Raw genomic sequence first — 13,404 nt, forward strand, 5'->3', positions numbered from 1 at the left:
TTTTATCTTATTTGTATTTGCCTAGTAGAAAAATACGGTCAGAACTAATCAGGTTCTTGTTGGGAAACAGCTTTTAAAGGGTCCTGTCTACTTACTAGTGCTGAAACCTCAGGCAGGTTACCTAACCTCTCTGGGCCTCATTTTTCTCACCTAAAATTGGGAGGGAGGGCGGGCTTCCCTGGTGGCACAGTGGTTAAGAATCCACCTGCCAATGCAGGGGACAAGGCTTCAAGCCCTGGTCCGGGAAGATCACACATGCCGCGGAGCAACTAAGCCCGTGTGCCACAATTACTGAGCCTGCGCTCTAGAGCCTGTGAGCCACAACTACTGAGCCCGCGTGCCACAACTACTGAAGCCCACACGCCTAGAGCCCATGCTCTGCAACAAGAGAAGCCACTGCAATGAGAAGCCCGTGCACCGCAACGAAGAGTAGCCCCCACTCGCCCCAACTAGAGAAAGCCCGCACGCAGCAACAAAGACCCAACACAGCCAAAAATGAATTTAAAATAAATGCAAAGAAGAAAACTAAAATTAGGAGGGAGGCAGAGAGTAATAGTGCTGTCTGTTAGCATTATTGGGAGGAATACATGAGGTAATAAAGTTCTTAGAACCGTGGCCGCCACATTTTAAGTGTTTGGTAAACATTAGCTGTTGTGGTTACTCTTTTATTTTAACATTTTTTTAACATCTTTATTGGAGTATAATTGATTTACAGTGGTGTGTTAGTTTCTGCTTTGTAACAAAGTGCATCAGCTATATGTATACATATGTCCCCATATTTCCTCCCTCTTGCGTCTCCCTCCCACCCTCCCTATCCCACGCCTCTAGGTGGTCACAAAGCACCAAGCTGATCTCCCTGTGCTATGCGGCGGCTTCCCACTAGCTATCTATTTTACATTTGGTAGTGTGTATATGTCCATGCCACTCTCTCACTTTGTCCCAGCTTACCCTTCCCCCTCCCCGTGTCCTCAAATCCATTCTCCATGTCTGTGTCTTTATTCCTGTCCTGCCCCTAGGTTCTTCAGAACCATTTTTTAATTTAGAGTCCAGGTATATGTGTTAGCATACAGTATTTGTTTTTCTCTTTCTGACTTACTTCACTCTGTATGACAGACTCTAGGTCCATCCACGTCTCTACAAATAACTCAATTTCGTTTCTTTATATGGCTGAGTAATATTCCATTGTATATATGTGCCACATCTTCTTTATCCGTTCATCTGTCGATGGACACTTAGGTTGCTTCCATATCCTGGCTATTGTAAACAGAGCTGCAGTGAACATTGTGGTACCTGGCTCTTTTTGAATTATGGTTTTCTCTGGGTATATGCCCAGTAGTGGGATTGCTGGGTCATATGGTAGTTCTGTTTTTAGTTTTCTAGGGAACCTCCGTACTGTTCTCCATAGTGGCTGTATCACTTTACATTCCCACCAACAGTGCAAGAGGGTTATCTTTTCTCCACACCCTCTCCAGCATTTATTGTTTGTAGATGTTTTGATGATGGCCATTCTGACTGGTGTGAGGTGATACCTCATTGTAGTTTTGATTTGCATTTCTCTAATGATTAGTGATGTTGAGCATCCTTTCATGTGTTTGTTGGCAATCTGTGTATCTTCTTTGGAGAAATGTCTATTTAGATCTTCTGCCCATTTTTGGATTGGGTTGTTTGTTTTTTTGATATTGAGCTGCATGAGCTGCTTGTAAATTTGGAGATTAATCCTTTGTCAGTTGCTTCATTTGCAAATATTTTCTCCCATTCTGAGGGTTGTCATTTTGTGTTTTTTATGGTCTCCTTTGCTGTGCAAAAGCTTTTAAGTTTCATTAGGTCCCATTTGTTTATTTTTGGTTTTATTTCCATTTCTCTAGGAGGTGGGTCAAAAAGGATCCTGCTGTGATTTATGTCATAGAGTGTTCTGCATATGTTTTCCTCTAAGAGTTTTATAGTGTCTGGCCTTACATTTAGGTCTTTAATCCATTTTGAGTTTATTTTTGTGTATGGTGTTAGGGAGTGTTCTAATTTCATTCTTTTACATGTAGCTGTCCAGTTTTCCCAGCACCACTTATTGAAGAGGCTGTCTTTTCTCCATTGTATATTCTTGCTTCCTTTATCAAAGATAAGGTGACCATATGTGCGTGGGTTTATCTCTGGTCTTTCTATCCTGTTCCGTTGATCTATATTTCTGTTTTTGTGCCAGTACCATACTGCCTTGATTACTGTATCTTTGTAGTATAGTCTGAAGTCAGGGAGCCTGATTCCTCCAGCTCTGTTTTTCTTTCTCAAGATTGCTTTGGTTATTTGGGGTCTTTTGTGTTTCCATACAAATTGTGAAATTTTTTGTTCTAGTTCTGTGAAGAATGCCCTTGGTAGTTTGAGAGGGATTGCATTGAATCTTTAGATCGCTTTGGGTAGTATAGTCATTTTCACAGTGTTGATTCTTCCAATCCAAGAACATAGTATATCTTCCCATCTGTTTGTATCATCTTTAATTTCTTTCATCACTGTCTTATAGTTTTCTGCATACAGGTTTTTTGTCTCCTTAGGTAGGTTTATTCCTAGGTATTTTATTCTTTTTGTTGCAGTGGTAAATGGGAGTGTGTCCTTAATTTCTCTTTCAGATTTTTCATCATTAGTGTATAGGAATGCAAGAGATTTCTGTGCATTAATTTTGTATCCTGCTACTCTACCAAATTCATTGATTAGCTGTAGTAGTTTTCTGGTGGCATCTTTAGGATTCTCTATGTATAGCACCATTTCATCTGCAAACAGTGACAGTTTTACTTCTTTCCAATTTGCATTCGTTTTATTTATTTTTCGTCTCCGATTGCTGTGGCTAAAACTTCCAAAACTCTGTCGAATCACAGTGGTGAGAGTGGGCAGCCTTGTCTTGTTCCTGATCTTACAGGAAATGGTTTCAGTTTTTCACCATTGAGAATGATGTTGTCTGTGGGTCTGTCATATATAGCTTTTATTATCTTGAGGTAGGTTCCTTCTATGCCTACTTTCTGGAGAGTTTTTATCATAAATGGGTGTTGAATTTTGTCGATAGCTTTTTCTGCATCTATTGAGATGATCATATGGTTTTTCTTCTTCAGTTTGTTAATACGGTGTATCACGTTGATTGATTTGCATATATTGAAGAGTCTTTGCATTCCTGGAATAAACCCCACTTGATCATGGTGTATGATCCGTTTAATGTGCTGTTGGATTCTGTTTGCTAGTATTTTGTTGAGGATTTTTGCATCTATGTTCATCAGTGATATTGGCCTGTAGTTTTCTTTCTTTGTGACATCCTTGTATGGTTTTGGTATCAGGGTGATGGTGGCCTCGTAGAATGAGTTTGGGAGTGTTCCTTCCTCTGCTGTATTTTGGAAGAGTTTGAGAAGGATAGGTGTTAGCTCTTCTCTAAGTGTTTGATAAAATTTGTCTGTGAAGCCATCCGGTCCTGGGCTTTTGTTTGTTGGAAGGTTTTTAATCACAGTTTCAATTTCAATGCTTGTGATTGGTCTGTTTACATTTTCTCTTTCTTCCTGGTTCAGTCTCAGAAGGTTGTGCTTTTCTAAGAATTTGTCCGTTTCTTCCAGGCTGTCCATTTTATTGGCATAGAGTTGCTTCTAGTAGTCTCTCATGATCCTTTGTGTTTCTGCAGTGTCAGTTGTTATATTTTAACATTTTTTATTCTAATGAGTGGTTATAAAGTCCCCAGTGTTGCATATTGATGTAGGAGGCATTACATGTATATTAGTTCTTTCTTTTCTTCTCTCTTCTGTGTTTCTTACAGAATCGAATTCAGCTTTTCATTTTAAGTATGAGGAACTGCGCTCTAGAGAAATCCAGCGATTTTTTTATTTTCCTCAGTATTCTCATGGAATTACAGTCTGGGTCTCACACTGCTTTAAACTTGGTATTCTAGCTGTGCTTGAGGCCCTCTATGTAACTGTCATGTCTCTTCAGGATAGAAAGGACTTTGCACTCTGGTTTATTCTCTTTAATGATAGGCATTTCCACCATCTTGAAAAGAACACTCCCCCGAGGTGTGAATATTGTTTTTCCAGTTTAGGAAGAATAAGCTCAAGAGGTAGAATCTGGAAGCCTTGGTTAGAGTCCCAGTTCTGATTCTGGGGGAGTGGGGAGTTTGTGGGGAACCCTAGGAAAATCACTTTACCTCTGGGCCACAGTTTCCTTATCTGTAAATTGAGGAGTTGAAGCTTTTTCCTATAACTGATTTCTAAAAGTACACCTATTTTAGGTTACACAGTTAAAACAGTTTATGCTAGAAAACTTATTCAATACAGACAAGTAAAAAAAAAAAAAAAGCTGGGTTAGGGGGAGAAGGTAGGTATGTAGATATAGAATAAAACTGACTCTGGATCTGGAAGATCCTACTCACCCTGAAAAAACTTTGCAGCATTTGCCTTTTTTTTTTTTTTTTTTTGCGGTTTGCAGGCCTCTCACTGTTGTGGCCTCTCCCGTTGCAGAGCATAGGCTCCGGACGCGCAGGCTCAGCGGCCATGGCTCACGGGCCCAGCCGCTCTGCGGCACGTGGGATCTTCCCGGACCGGGGCATGAACCCGCGTCCCCTGCATCGGCAGGCGGACTCTCAACCACTGCGCCACCAGGGAAGCCCTGCAGCATTTCCCTTTTAACGGGAGTTTTGAATCCGCTTACCTCCTTGTGGTGCTGACATTCTGCCTTGTTTTGTGGTTTTTTATCGCCTCCCCTCATTACAGAGTAAGCTCCTTGACGGTAGTGCCTGTGTCTCACGCGTATTCTGTCTTTGTCAACATAACTAAGTACAGTGCGCTGCAAACAGTTTGTAACTCCCTGAGCCTTCATTCATGTCATCTTCCTCAATCCCCAAGAGCAGTGAACAACCGTGAACCTTAGGCAGCTCACTGTATTTTCCTCTTTAATTCTCCCAGACATCTTCAAAATTAAAAATTTTTCTTTGTCCTTTTTCCTAAAGGAGAGACTGTAAAGCGATGTGTTTGGATGGGAAGCATGTGGGCTCCATGTTGTCAGTAACACGGTGCCTTGGGTCCAGCGTCTTTTGACTTAATGTCCCAGTAGACACAGAAGCCTCAGTCAGTGACCAGCTCATGGCGGTTCTCAGCACGTGTGAATTCTCTGCTCTTATTTACGTAAAGGAAGACGTATCACATTGTTAAAAATCATCACATATGATAAATTGCTTTCTGTTGAATGAAAAAGCAATTAATCATGCTTGAGTGACCATTTATGTGCAAATAGGACTCAGTCAAGTAACCAGTTTTGAAAACTTGCTACCAAAGAGTTTCCACCTCACCACAGTAGTTGGTTGGGGAGGAAAGGAACGCTTTCATACCCTGGTGATTTTTTTTTTTCCCCCTGAAGTTTTAAATTATGAACAAAATTCAAAAGAAATGTTCTTTTATGATTCTGGGTGTGTTGATGAATACGATATTTGTATTACACCTTGGTATCAAACGTTTTATTGTCTGCCTTCACTTAAATATACTGTCAGAAGCTGCATGCTTAACATCTGAATCTGCATCCTTCTAGCAGGGGTGCAGTAACTTCAGCGTGTGACGCGGGCAGGCATTTCAGTCATGCATCTTGGAGACACGGGACTCAGAGTGGTCAGCGTGGCTGCGTGGTGCTCACGTGCGGCCTCTCCTGCAGCCCCGCCGAGTCTCTGAATCTGGGTTACTTAGGGCTGTCGCTGTTTCTAGCCTACCGGGAGCCCAAATGGAAAAGCCTTTGGGATCATCCTGTATTTTCAGTTCAAATGAATTCTTCTTTGTAGTCAACAACTTTGGGAGGAATTGAATTCACAGAGGGTACCGTTTGCAGCGTAATCTGCAGACTTGCCCCGAGTTTGAAGGCTGCCCACCCTGGAATTGTAACACAAGTCAAAGGTGACCCTCTTTGAACATCCCAGAGGGTATGGCTGTTCTCCCACTGCAATATTTGATAGCTCAAGAGCTGTCAAAAAAGGGTAAACTGGGGACTTCCCTGGCAGTCCAGTGGTTAAGACGCTGCACTTCCAATGCAAGGGGCCGTGGATTCGATCCCTGGTGGGGGAACTAAAATCCCGCATGCCGTGTGGCGAGACCAAACAAAATAGTAAACCGTTTGTCTTCTGAAGGTAGTGGTGTCTTTCCGATTGCTTCCATGGGAGCGCAGCCTGTGAAATGAACTGACGGTTACAATCCAGGTTTTGGTGGCCAGTGTTCTAGAATCTTTCATCGGGAACCCAAAGATGCCCAGTTCTGACCTGCGACGAGGCGGCAGAAACTTTCAAGTCCCGTTACCACTGTGTGTGTTTCCAAGACTCGCTCCCCTTGTCTCATCCTGGCTGTGTCTTTTCCTCTGGATAGCCACGTCACTCCGTGAAGCTAGAGCTTTTATCCTTTCTAACGTGCCTCCAGAGGAGTAACTGGCTTCTGATTGCCAGGCTGGAGACTGGAGAGACAGGCGCACCGCTGTGGCATGGTGGGCTCTTCTGAAAGGAGGTCCGCCACGCCATCATCTGGTGCTGCGGATTTATCCTGCTTCCTTTCCTCACACTGTCTACTTGATGCTGAAGAAGAAGGAAAGAAAAAAAAAGACTGTGTCTGTTTTAAAAAAATAACATCTGCTTCCACGTTTTATCTAGAAACCACGATTCTTTTTCTAGGAGTGTTAGCTAGTCCTTTGATTTCTCTGAATATATTCCATTGCAATACCGCCTGCTCAGTCCAGGCCTGTGTCTTCTCTGTTTTCCATCTCTTCACTCAGATAAGCCTAGACTTGCTTCCATAACCCCCAATTTCCATATATCCTCCAAGTCCAGTTTCAGTGCCTTAAAGCATTTTTGGACGTGTCATCCCACAGTAAATGAGGTCTCCTTTTTTTTTTTTTTTTTTGGACTGCACCACAGGGCTTAGCTCCCCGACCAGGGATCGAACCCGTGTCCCCTGCACTGGCAGGTGGATTCCTCACCACTGCGCCACCAGGGAAGCCCCCACATGCCGTTTCTAAAGGCTGAAGACAGAATGGTATCCGAGGCATGGCAGCAGTCAACTGAGTATGCCAACGCGTTTTCTCAGTTATTTAGCTGACTCTTGGAAGTGCATTCGACTGAGAAAACGCCCGGCAGTGCATGGTTTAATATCGCTTTAGGAATTTTAGTAACAGTTTGTTGTCACTGTTCTGGTGCCCCTGCAACCTGACAGTTCCTGGCTGGCAGGACCGTAAGGTATGATATTCCTGCAGCGGGAGATTTCCCAGTGTGCGGTTAGGGTTAGCAGGGCAGGTCAGTGGGGACAGCCTCATTCCATTTCACCCACATGATTGACTAGGGTGGCTATTGTACTTTTAAATAAGCCATTCTATTCTGCTAGACCTTTTCTCCTTTTTTAACACTGCAGTTTCCATAGGAAACCCACAATGGACTCACCATGGCCAAGTGGAGGGGAGTGGCAGGTTGCATGAATATGTCCGTTGGTCCTTGGTCTTTGCCTGTCACAGGCTTTGTGATTGATTCTGTGATTTCAATTCTGTCCAACCTAACTGCTCTCCCCGCAGACCCAGCCTGGAGTCCTTTGTTGCCCTAAACATTTCCTCACAGATCTTTTATTAACTTTTTCTTTTCTGCTCTAATTTTTCTCCCTCTTACCTACTTTAGCATGTAGCCCTGTAACAATAATGAGAAAGAAAAATACATCTCTAGTGGTGTGATCAGGTGAAGCAACAAATGCACTTCTCTTCTCTATTTAAAAAAAAAAAAAAAGGACTTTCAAACTTACTGATTTTCTCCCCGGCTAAATGCTTGTAGAGAAGACAGAATGAAAAGATTGAAAAGGCCCAACTTTTCCTAATTAAATCTTTCATTGTGAATGTTAGCTGGGAGAAGAGCAAAGTTTTTTTCTCTTTAATTATGGTAGTTGTGATATTTTAGGAAAAATTACGGCAGGAGGCGATCAGATTATCAGGGGTTTTTTGCTTTTGTCATCAGAATTGATTTCTGTGACTCTCAAATGGAGTGGTTTGCTAGTGTGAGAGGCTGCTAGTTGTCTGTTTTGGTTTGCCCCGTCTTTGTGGGTTATAAAACCCCTACTTGTATCTGGCATGTGGTCACTTGGAATCCAGGCTGTGTTTCCCCACCTCTTTTGCATCTAGGCATCACTGTATTACAAAATGTTGATTAATTGCTTGTAAATGGAAGTGCCGTGTGCAATTTCTTGGAAGAATTGTGAAGGAGGAAGGCTTTTTCCCCTTTCCGTCTTCCTAAGGGGAATGCAGGCATGATGGCTAAGCTCAGGCAGCCTTTTTGGAGCATGAGGTGGGATCCATGAATGGCTGAGCAACAAGATACCAGGAACCTCTGGACTGCCCGTGTGTAAGTGAGAGAGAAACTCTTGTGTAACACCTGTTATCTGTGGTTTGTTCTCCTATGATACTGACCACTGTCTTAACTCGTATGTCTCTGAATCTGTTTCATCTGGTTTTGTATGAGGACAGCTCTTGGAGATTTTTTGTTTTCATATCAGACTCTATGCCTCAGAGGTAAAGGAATGCTTTATCTGGGACAAGAACAGTCTTAACTCTTAAAAATACAAATGTGTGAGATGTTCTGCAGTGTCTAGAATCTAACTTGTCATGTGAGAAGCCATCATGGTGATGCTTTTAAAATCACAAAAATGCTCTTCCCCTGTGCTTTGCCTTTCTCTTCCTCCTCCCCTAAGGTTTCAATCCCGAAGCCAGTAAGTGCAACAGAAAAAGAGGCATTCAGGTGTTGGGGGGTGGGCGTGGTGGCCCAGAGCAGGATGGGGAGCCTGGCTTGGGGGGTCCAAGCCCCAAAGCAGGACCAGGGCCAGGAGGTTGGAGGTGCAGGTGAGGAGGGTGAACTGGGCAGGTGTCCAGGTAGGAAGAAAGAGCATGGGGAGATGGGTTCCTGCATTAATACACGGGTGCATAGTTGAAAGAACCCAGAAGGTTCCTCAGAGCCCACTCACCCAGGGAGTTAATGAGGGCACAGGACATAGCTTAGCAGGGGTTACAAAGCACAGGCGAACGCCAGGGTTCCCAGGGCGCAGCCCCCAGGCTCGCAGCCCCCCAGGCTCGTTTCTTGGTTGCTCAGGGCATACTTTATCTCCAGGTAAGAACTTTCAAGACATATTCAACGAGTCTGGGTGTTGGGAGTGCGTGGGCAGAAATGTCTAGCGCTGTCTTCTGTGCCCGGCTGGTCAGGTGCCTCTAACCAGGTATAAGCCAGCGACCACACATCCCTGGACATGTGAACATGCTGGTCCTGGAGCCTCCAAGGTGTTTGCAACTTTGAACAGGACATGACACATCTCGAGCTCATCTACTCATCTGGATCTTGACCCAGAATCAGTGTCAGACTTCCAGGTGTCCCTGCAGGTCAGCATAGAGCCATCCCAACACGGCTGTGAGATAACCCTGCTTCACGCAGTTATATGTAGGGGTATCGATGGCGTACGTAAGTAGGTTAAAAATAATGGACGCCGGAGTTCTCGCTGTTAGAGAAGAGAGTTAACAAATAGATGGAGAAAATGAGAATGAACCATGCAGTGTTGTATTGGAATCCATCTATTGGTGTGAACTTGGGATTCAAGTTCAGATGTGTGTGTACAGATCCGTACAGATGTGTGTGGGGGGTGAGTGTGTGTATTCTCTAATTCTGTGCACTGAGAATACTGAGCCCCCAAGTAACAATGAGCACATCTAGTGCCCAGATTTTGGCTTGTAAGTACTATTTTCCACAGAATCAGCTCATTGGAGAAATGGCTGATTGATTCCAAGCCTGTGGCAGCAAAAGTACAAGATGAGCTTGACTGTCTCTTGCCAGAAAGCAGGGAAGTCCTCAGTGATGGGGACGCGTCAAAAGGACACCGGGACATTTGCTGAAACTTGGTTGGGGGCTGAGGATTAGATGGTAATGGTGTATCGTGCTCAGTTTTTGAATTTGGTGATTTTGTTGTGGTTTTGCAGGAAAATGTCTTTGTAGGAATACCCTAAAGTTTATGGGACATCAAGCCAACAGCTTAATCTCAAATGGGTCAGGGCAGAAAAGCAGGTCTTTGCATTGTATTTTCTCTAACTTTGTGGGAGGTTGAACAAAAGAAAAACACTCAAAAATTGTGGTCAACGATGATACCTATTTTTTTCAAGGATGCTGGGGTCCAACCCTGAGACCCTTCTTTTTTTTTTTTTTTTCTTTTTTTTTTTTTTGCGGTACGCGGGCCTCTCACCGCCGCGGCCCCTCCCGCCGCGGAGCACAGGCTCCGGACGCGCAGGCCCAGCGGCCGTGGCTCACGGGCCCAGCCGCTCCGCGGCACGCGGGACCCTCCCGGACCGGCGCACGAACCCGCGTCCCCTGCATCGGCAGGCGGACTCCCAACCACCGCGCCACCAGGGAAGCCACCTGAGACCCTTCTTGAGAAAAAATATTTGTCTTATTATTCCTTTATGGAAAAAACTCTGTTGCATTAAAATAATGCATTAATAATAATAATAATGCATTAATGCAACTCTGTTGCATTAAAGTAACGTTCTTATAGAAAAAATATTGGAAAAATTTTTTAAAAATTTTAAATGTGTTTCTTCACTAATACATCTGCGTTTAAAATTGTAATATAAAGTATACTGTATAAAGTATACTGTATTTAATTAGTATATTTAGTATATTGTGTAAAATCATTTAGATTTTAATTTATATATAAATATTTAATTTATATAAATAGGTGTGTGTATATATATAATTTATATATATACTCACAAAAATAAAATATACATATAGCTTGCTGACCACGCAGTGAAGTTTTAGAACCCAAAGTAGAAGGCAGGTCACTTTTTTCCGTCTGGCTTTTCTTTTTTTCCTTTTCTTCTTCTTCTTTTTCTTTTTTAAATGGATCTGTATGTATATTTTCTTTCTTGGTAGTTGGAAAAACCTGTTTTTCTTTTAAAGCAGACCTAATCTTTTTCAGCAGATTAAGCCTCCATGATAATGTTCGAAATTAGTGAGCAATCTGCTGCTGCTTTGAAATGTCAACCAAAACTTGTAGAGGAGCTTGTGGAAGGTTCTTACTGGGATCAGCTGAGAGCCTGTAGCAGCGTTTCGGGGTTGACCGTGGGCTCAGGGGCGGTAGGGTGACGTGGTCCCTGTCTCGACGCGGTGGTTTGTTTAAGCGTGTGGGGAAGTCAGGGAGGAGCTGTCCCTCCCCGGGCTCTGGGCCGGATCTCCTGACCGGTCCCCTTAGTGAGATGGGCTCTTGAGGCTGGACCACTGGGCCAGGCCGCCGAGCGGCACTAACGGGGCCTTGTCGCGTTTGGCCCTGCGACATTAATGCCATCAGTGCTGACTCGCTCTGCTCTGCTAATTGCATAGCTTTTCCTGATTTGGTTTAACATTGAGCAGACAGCCTTCTGTGAACCCCTGCTTCTCTTTTTTCGAGCGATAACACTCCAACCTGGGAAAATAACTTAGCACTTCACCTTGTAGGAGTGTAGGTGTACTTTGGGTACATTAACTGACTGTGTGATTTCTCTTTTTTTCTTTTACAGTCACCCTGTCCCACATCACACAGCTGGTCCTCAGCCACAACAAGCTAACGAGTAAGTCAGCGCCGTCCTGTTACACAACTTCTGACTTCTAGGGACTGTGGCGGTACTGCTGATTCTTCTGTCTTCCTTTACAGACACTAATGACAAGTGATTATTTAGGCAAACCGAGAGGTTACTTGGGTGACACTAAGGCACCTGAGCAGATGGTGGTCCTGTATTTTGTAGTTTGCTCTATTTTGAGGAGTCTTCCCTATCATGTGTGTAAACTGCAGAAAGACAGTGACATTGTCTGGAAATGGTCCCCTTAGGGCATGGTAATTACTGCAGTGACCTGAAATGCTGAGACTTTCATTATTATTTAAAAAAAAAAAAACTTATCAAAAAGAGGAGGGCTTCCCTGGTGGCACAGTGGTTAAGAATCCGCCTGCCAGTGCAGGGGACATGGGTTTGAGCCCTGGTCCGGGAAGATCCCACATGCCACGGAGAAGCTAAGCCCGTGCACCACAACTACTGAGCCTGCACTCTAGAGCCCGTGAGCCACAACTCCTGAGCCCACGTGCCACAACTCCTGAAGCCCACGCGCCTAAAGCCCGCGCACCGCAACGAAGAGTAGCCCTCGCTCACCACAACTAGAGAAAGCCCGCGCACAGCAACGAAGACCCAACGCAGCCAAAAATTAATTAATTAATTAATTAAAAAAAAAGTTAGAATAAGAGTTCTTTGCTTTCATTTATACTTTCTCCTCAAAAGGGGAAGATGTAACTGTTGCTATACTTTTCTTCCCTGCTTGATGGGGGGAGAAGAAAAGCCCAAAGTTGTAAAAATTATATAAACTTGCATCTGCGTTTTTCAAGTTCTTGAGTCTGGTTTCCAAGGAAAATTGTCCTGGGCGTTGGCAGTGATACGGTTAACATATAGTCGATTTCATACCTCTTTGTAACGTATCTTCTGTGAATAATTGTGGGCCATTTTATTTCTTTATTTTTATTTATTTCTTAATTCTTTTGCGGTACGCGGGCCTCTCACTGTTGTGGCCTCTCCCGTTGCGGAGCACAGGCTCCAGACACGCAGGCTCAGCGGCCATGGCTCATGGGCCCAGCCGCTCCGCGGCATGTGGGATCTTCCCGGACCGGGGCACGAACCCGCGTCCCCTGCATCGGCAGGCGGACTCTCAACCACTGCGCCACCAGGGAAGCCCGCCATTTTATTTTTAGAGCTGTGGCTTTAAAGTTTTTAATGACAGGGACCCACTCTGCCCTCTGATTTCTAATTGACGGTCACTTCTTTGTGCTTGCTGTGTTTCCTGCAGACTTGAATGATTTTTCTAATCATGTGGCCGGAATTTGTTAGGGAGCTTTCCACGTCCAGTGAAACGAAGCAGAATGTCATGTTGAGGGATTTGTGTCGCGAATTTATGTGTGTGTGTGCGTTACATACAGCTTGAAGCAATGTCACAGAGCTGTTGATTACTGAGCATTGAGTGGCAGTTAGGGCCCCTCGTGTGCAGCAGACAGGCATATGAGTTCATTTTTAGCAAAAAGCACATGTTTGTATGGCAAGGGCAGAGGGGCACAATTGTCATGTTTGCGTATCGGGGGCTCCAGCAGCTGAAAGTGAGGCTGACAGGTCACGTGTGATCGTTATTGTAACAGGTAATATGCTGCCACTTTCATTGCTTTTGTAATAAACGGTTCTGCTCTTCACTGAGACCCTAATCCCAGTTCAGAGGGGATTTGCAGTTTGTTTTGGAGGGGGGACTGCATGATCCCTAAATGACCCCAGATTTTGTGAGCAGAGATCCCAGAAGCTGTCTGTCGTTTAGCTCATGAACATATTTCTTAATTGCCAAGCTTACTA

General features: G+C 44.1%; 1 protein-coding gene across 5 annotated transcripts in view; it reads left to right on the forward strand.

Moving 5' to 3' along the window:
* The window catches only part of RSU1 (Ras suppressor protein 1), a 275,248-nt gene that overhangs the window by 11,110 nt on the left and 250,734 nt on the right, over nt 1–13,404 (forward strand). For 4 of the 5 annotated variants that reach the window (XM_060292257.2, XM_030832397.2, XM_030832396.2 and 1 more), the window contains exon 3: nt 11,548–11,598. The exons of the other annotated variant lie outside the window; for it this stretch is intronic. In XM_060292257.2, coding sequence (XP_060148240.1) covers nt 11,548–11,598 — 51 coding nt within the window. The remainder of the gene's footprint in view (nt 1–11,547; nt 11,599–13,404) is intronic. 5 annotated transcript variants of the gene reach the window in all.

The sequence above is a fragment of the Globicephala melas genome, chromosome 2 (genome assembly GCF_963455315.2).
Source record: "Globicephala melas chromosome 2, mGloMel1.2, whole genome shotgun sequence".
Lineage (NCBI taxonomy): Eukaryota > Metazoa > Chordata > Mammalia > Artiodactyla > Delphinidae > Globicephala > Globicephala melas.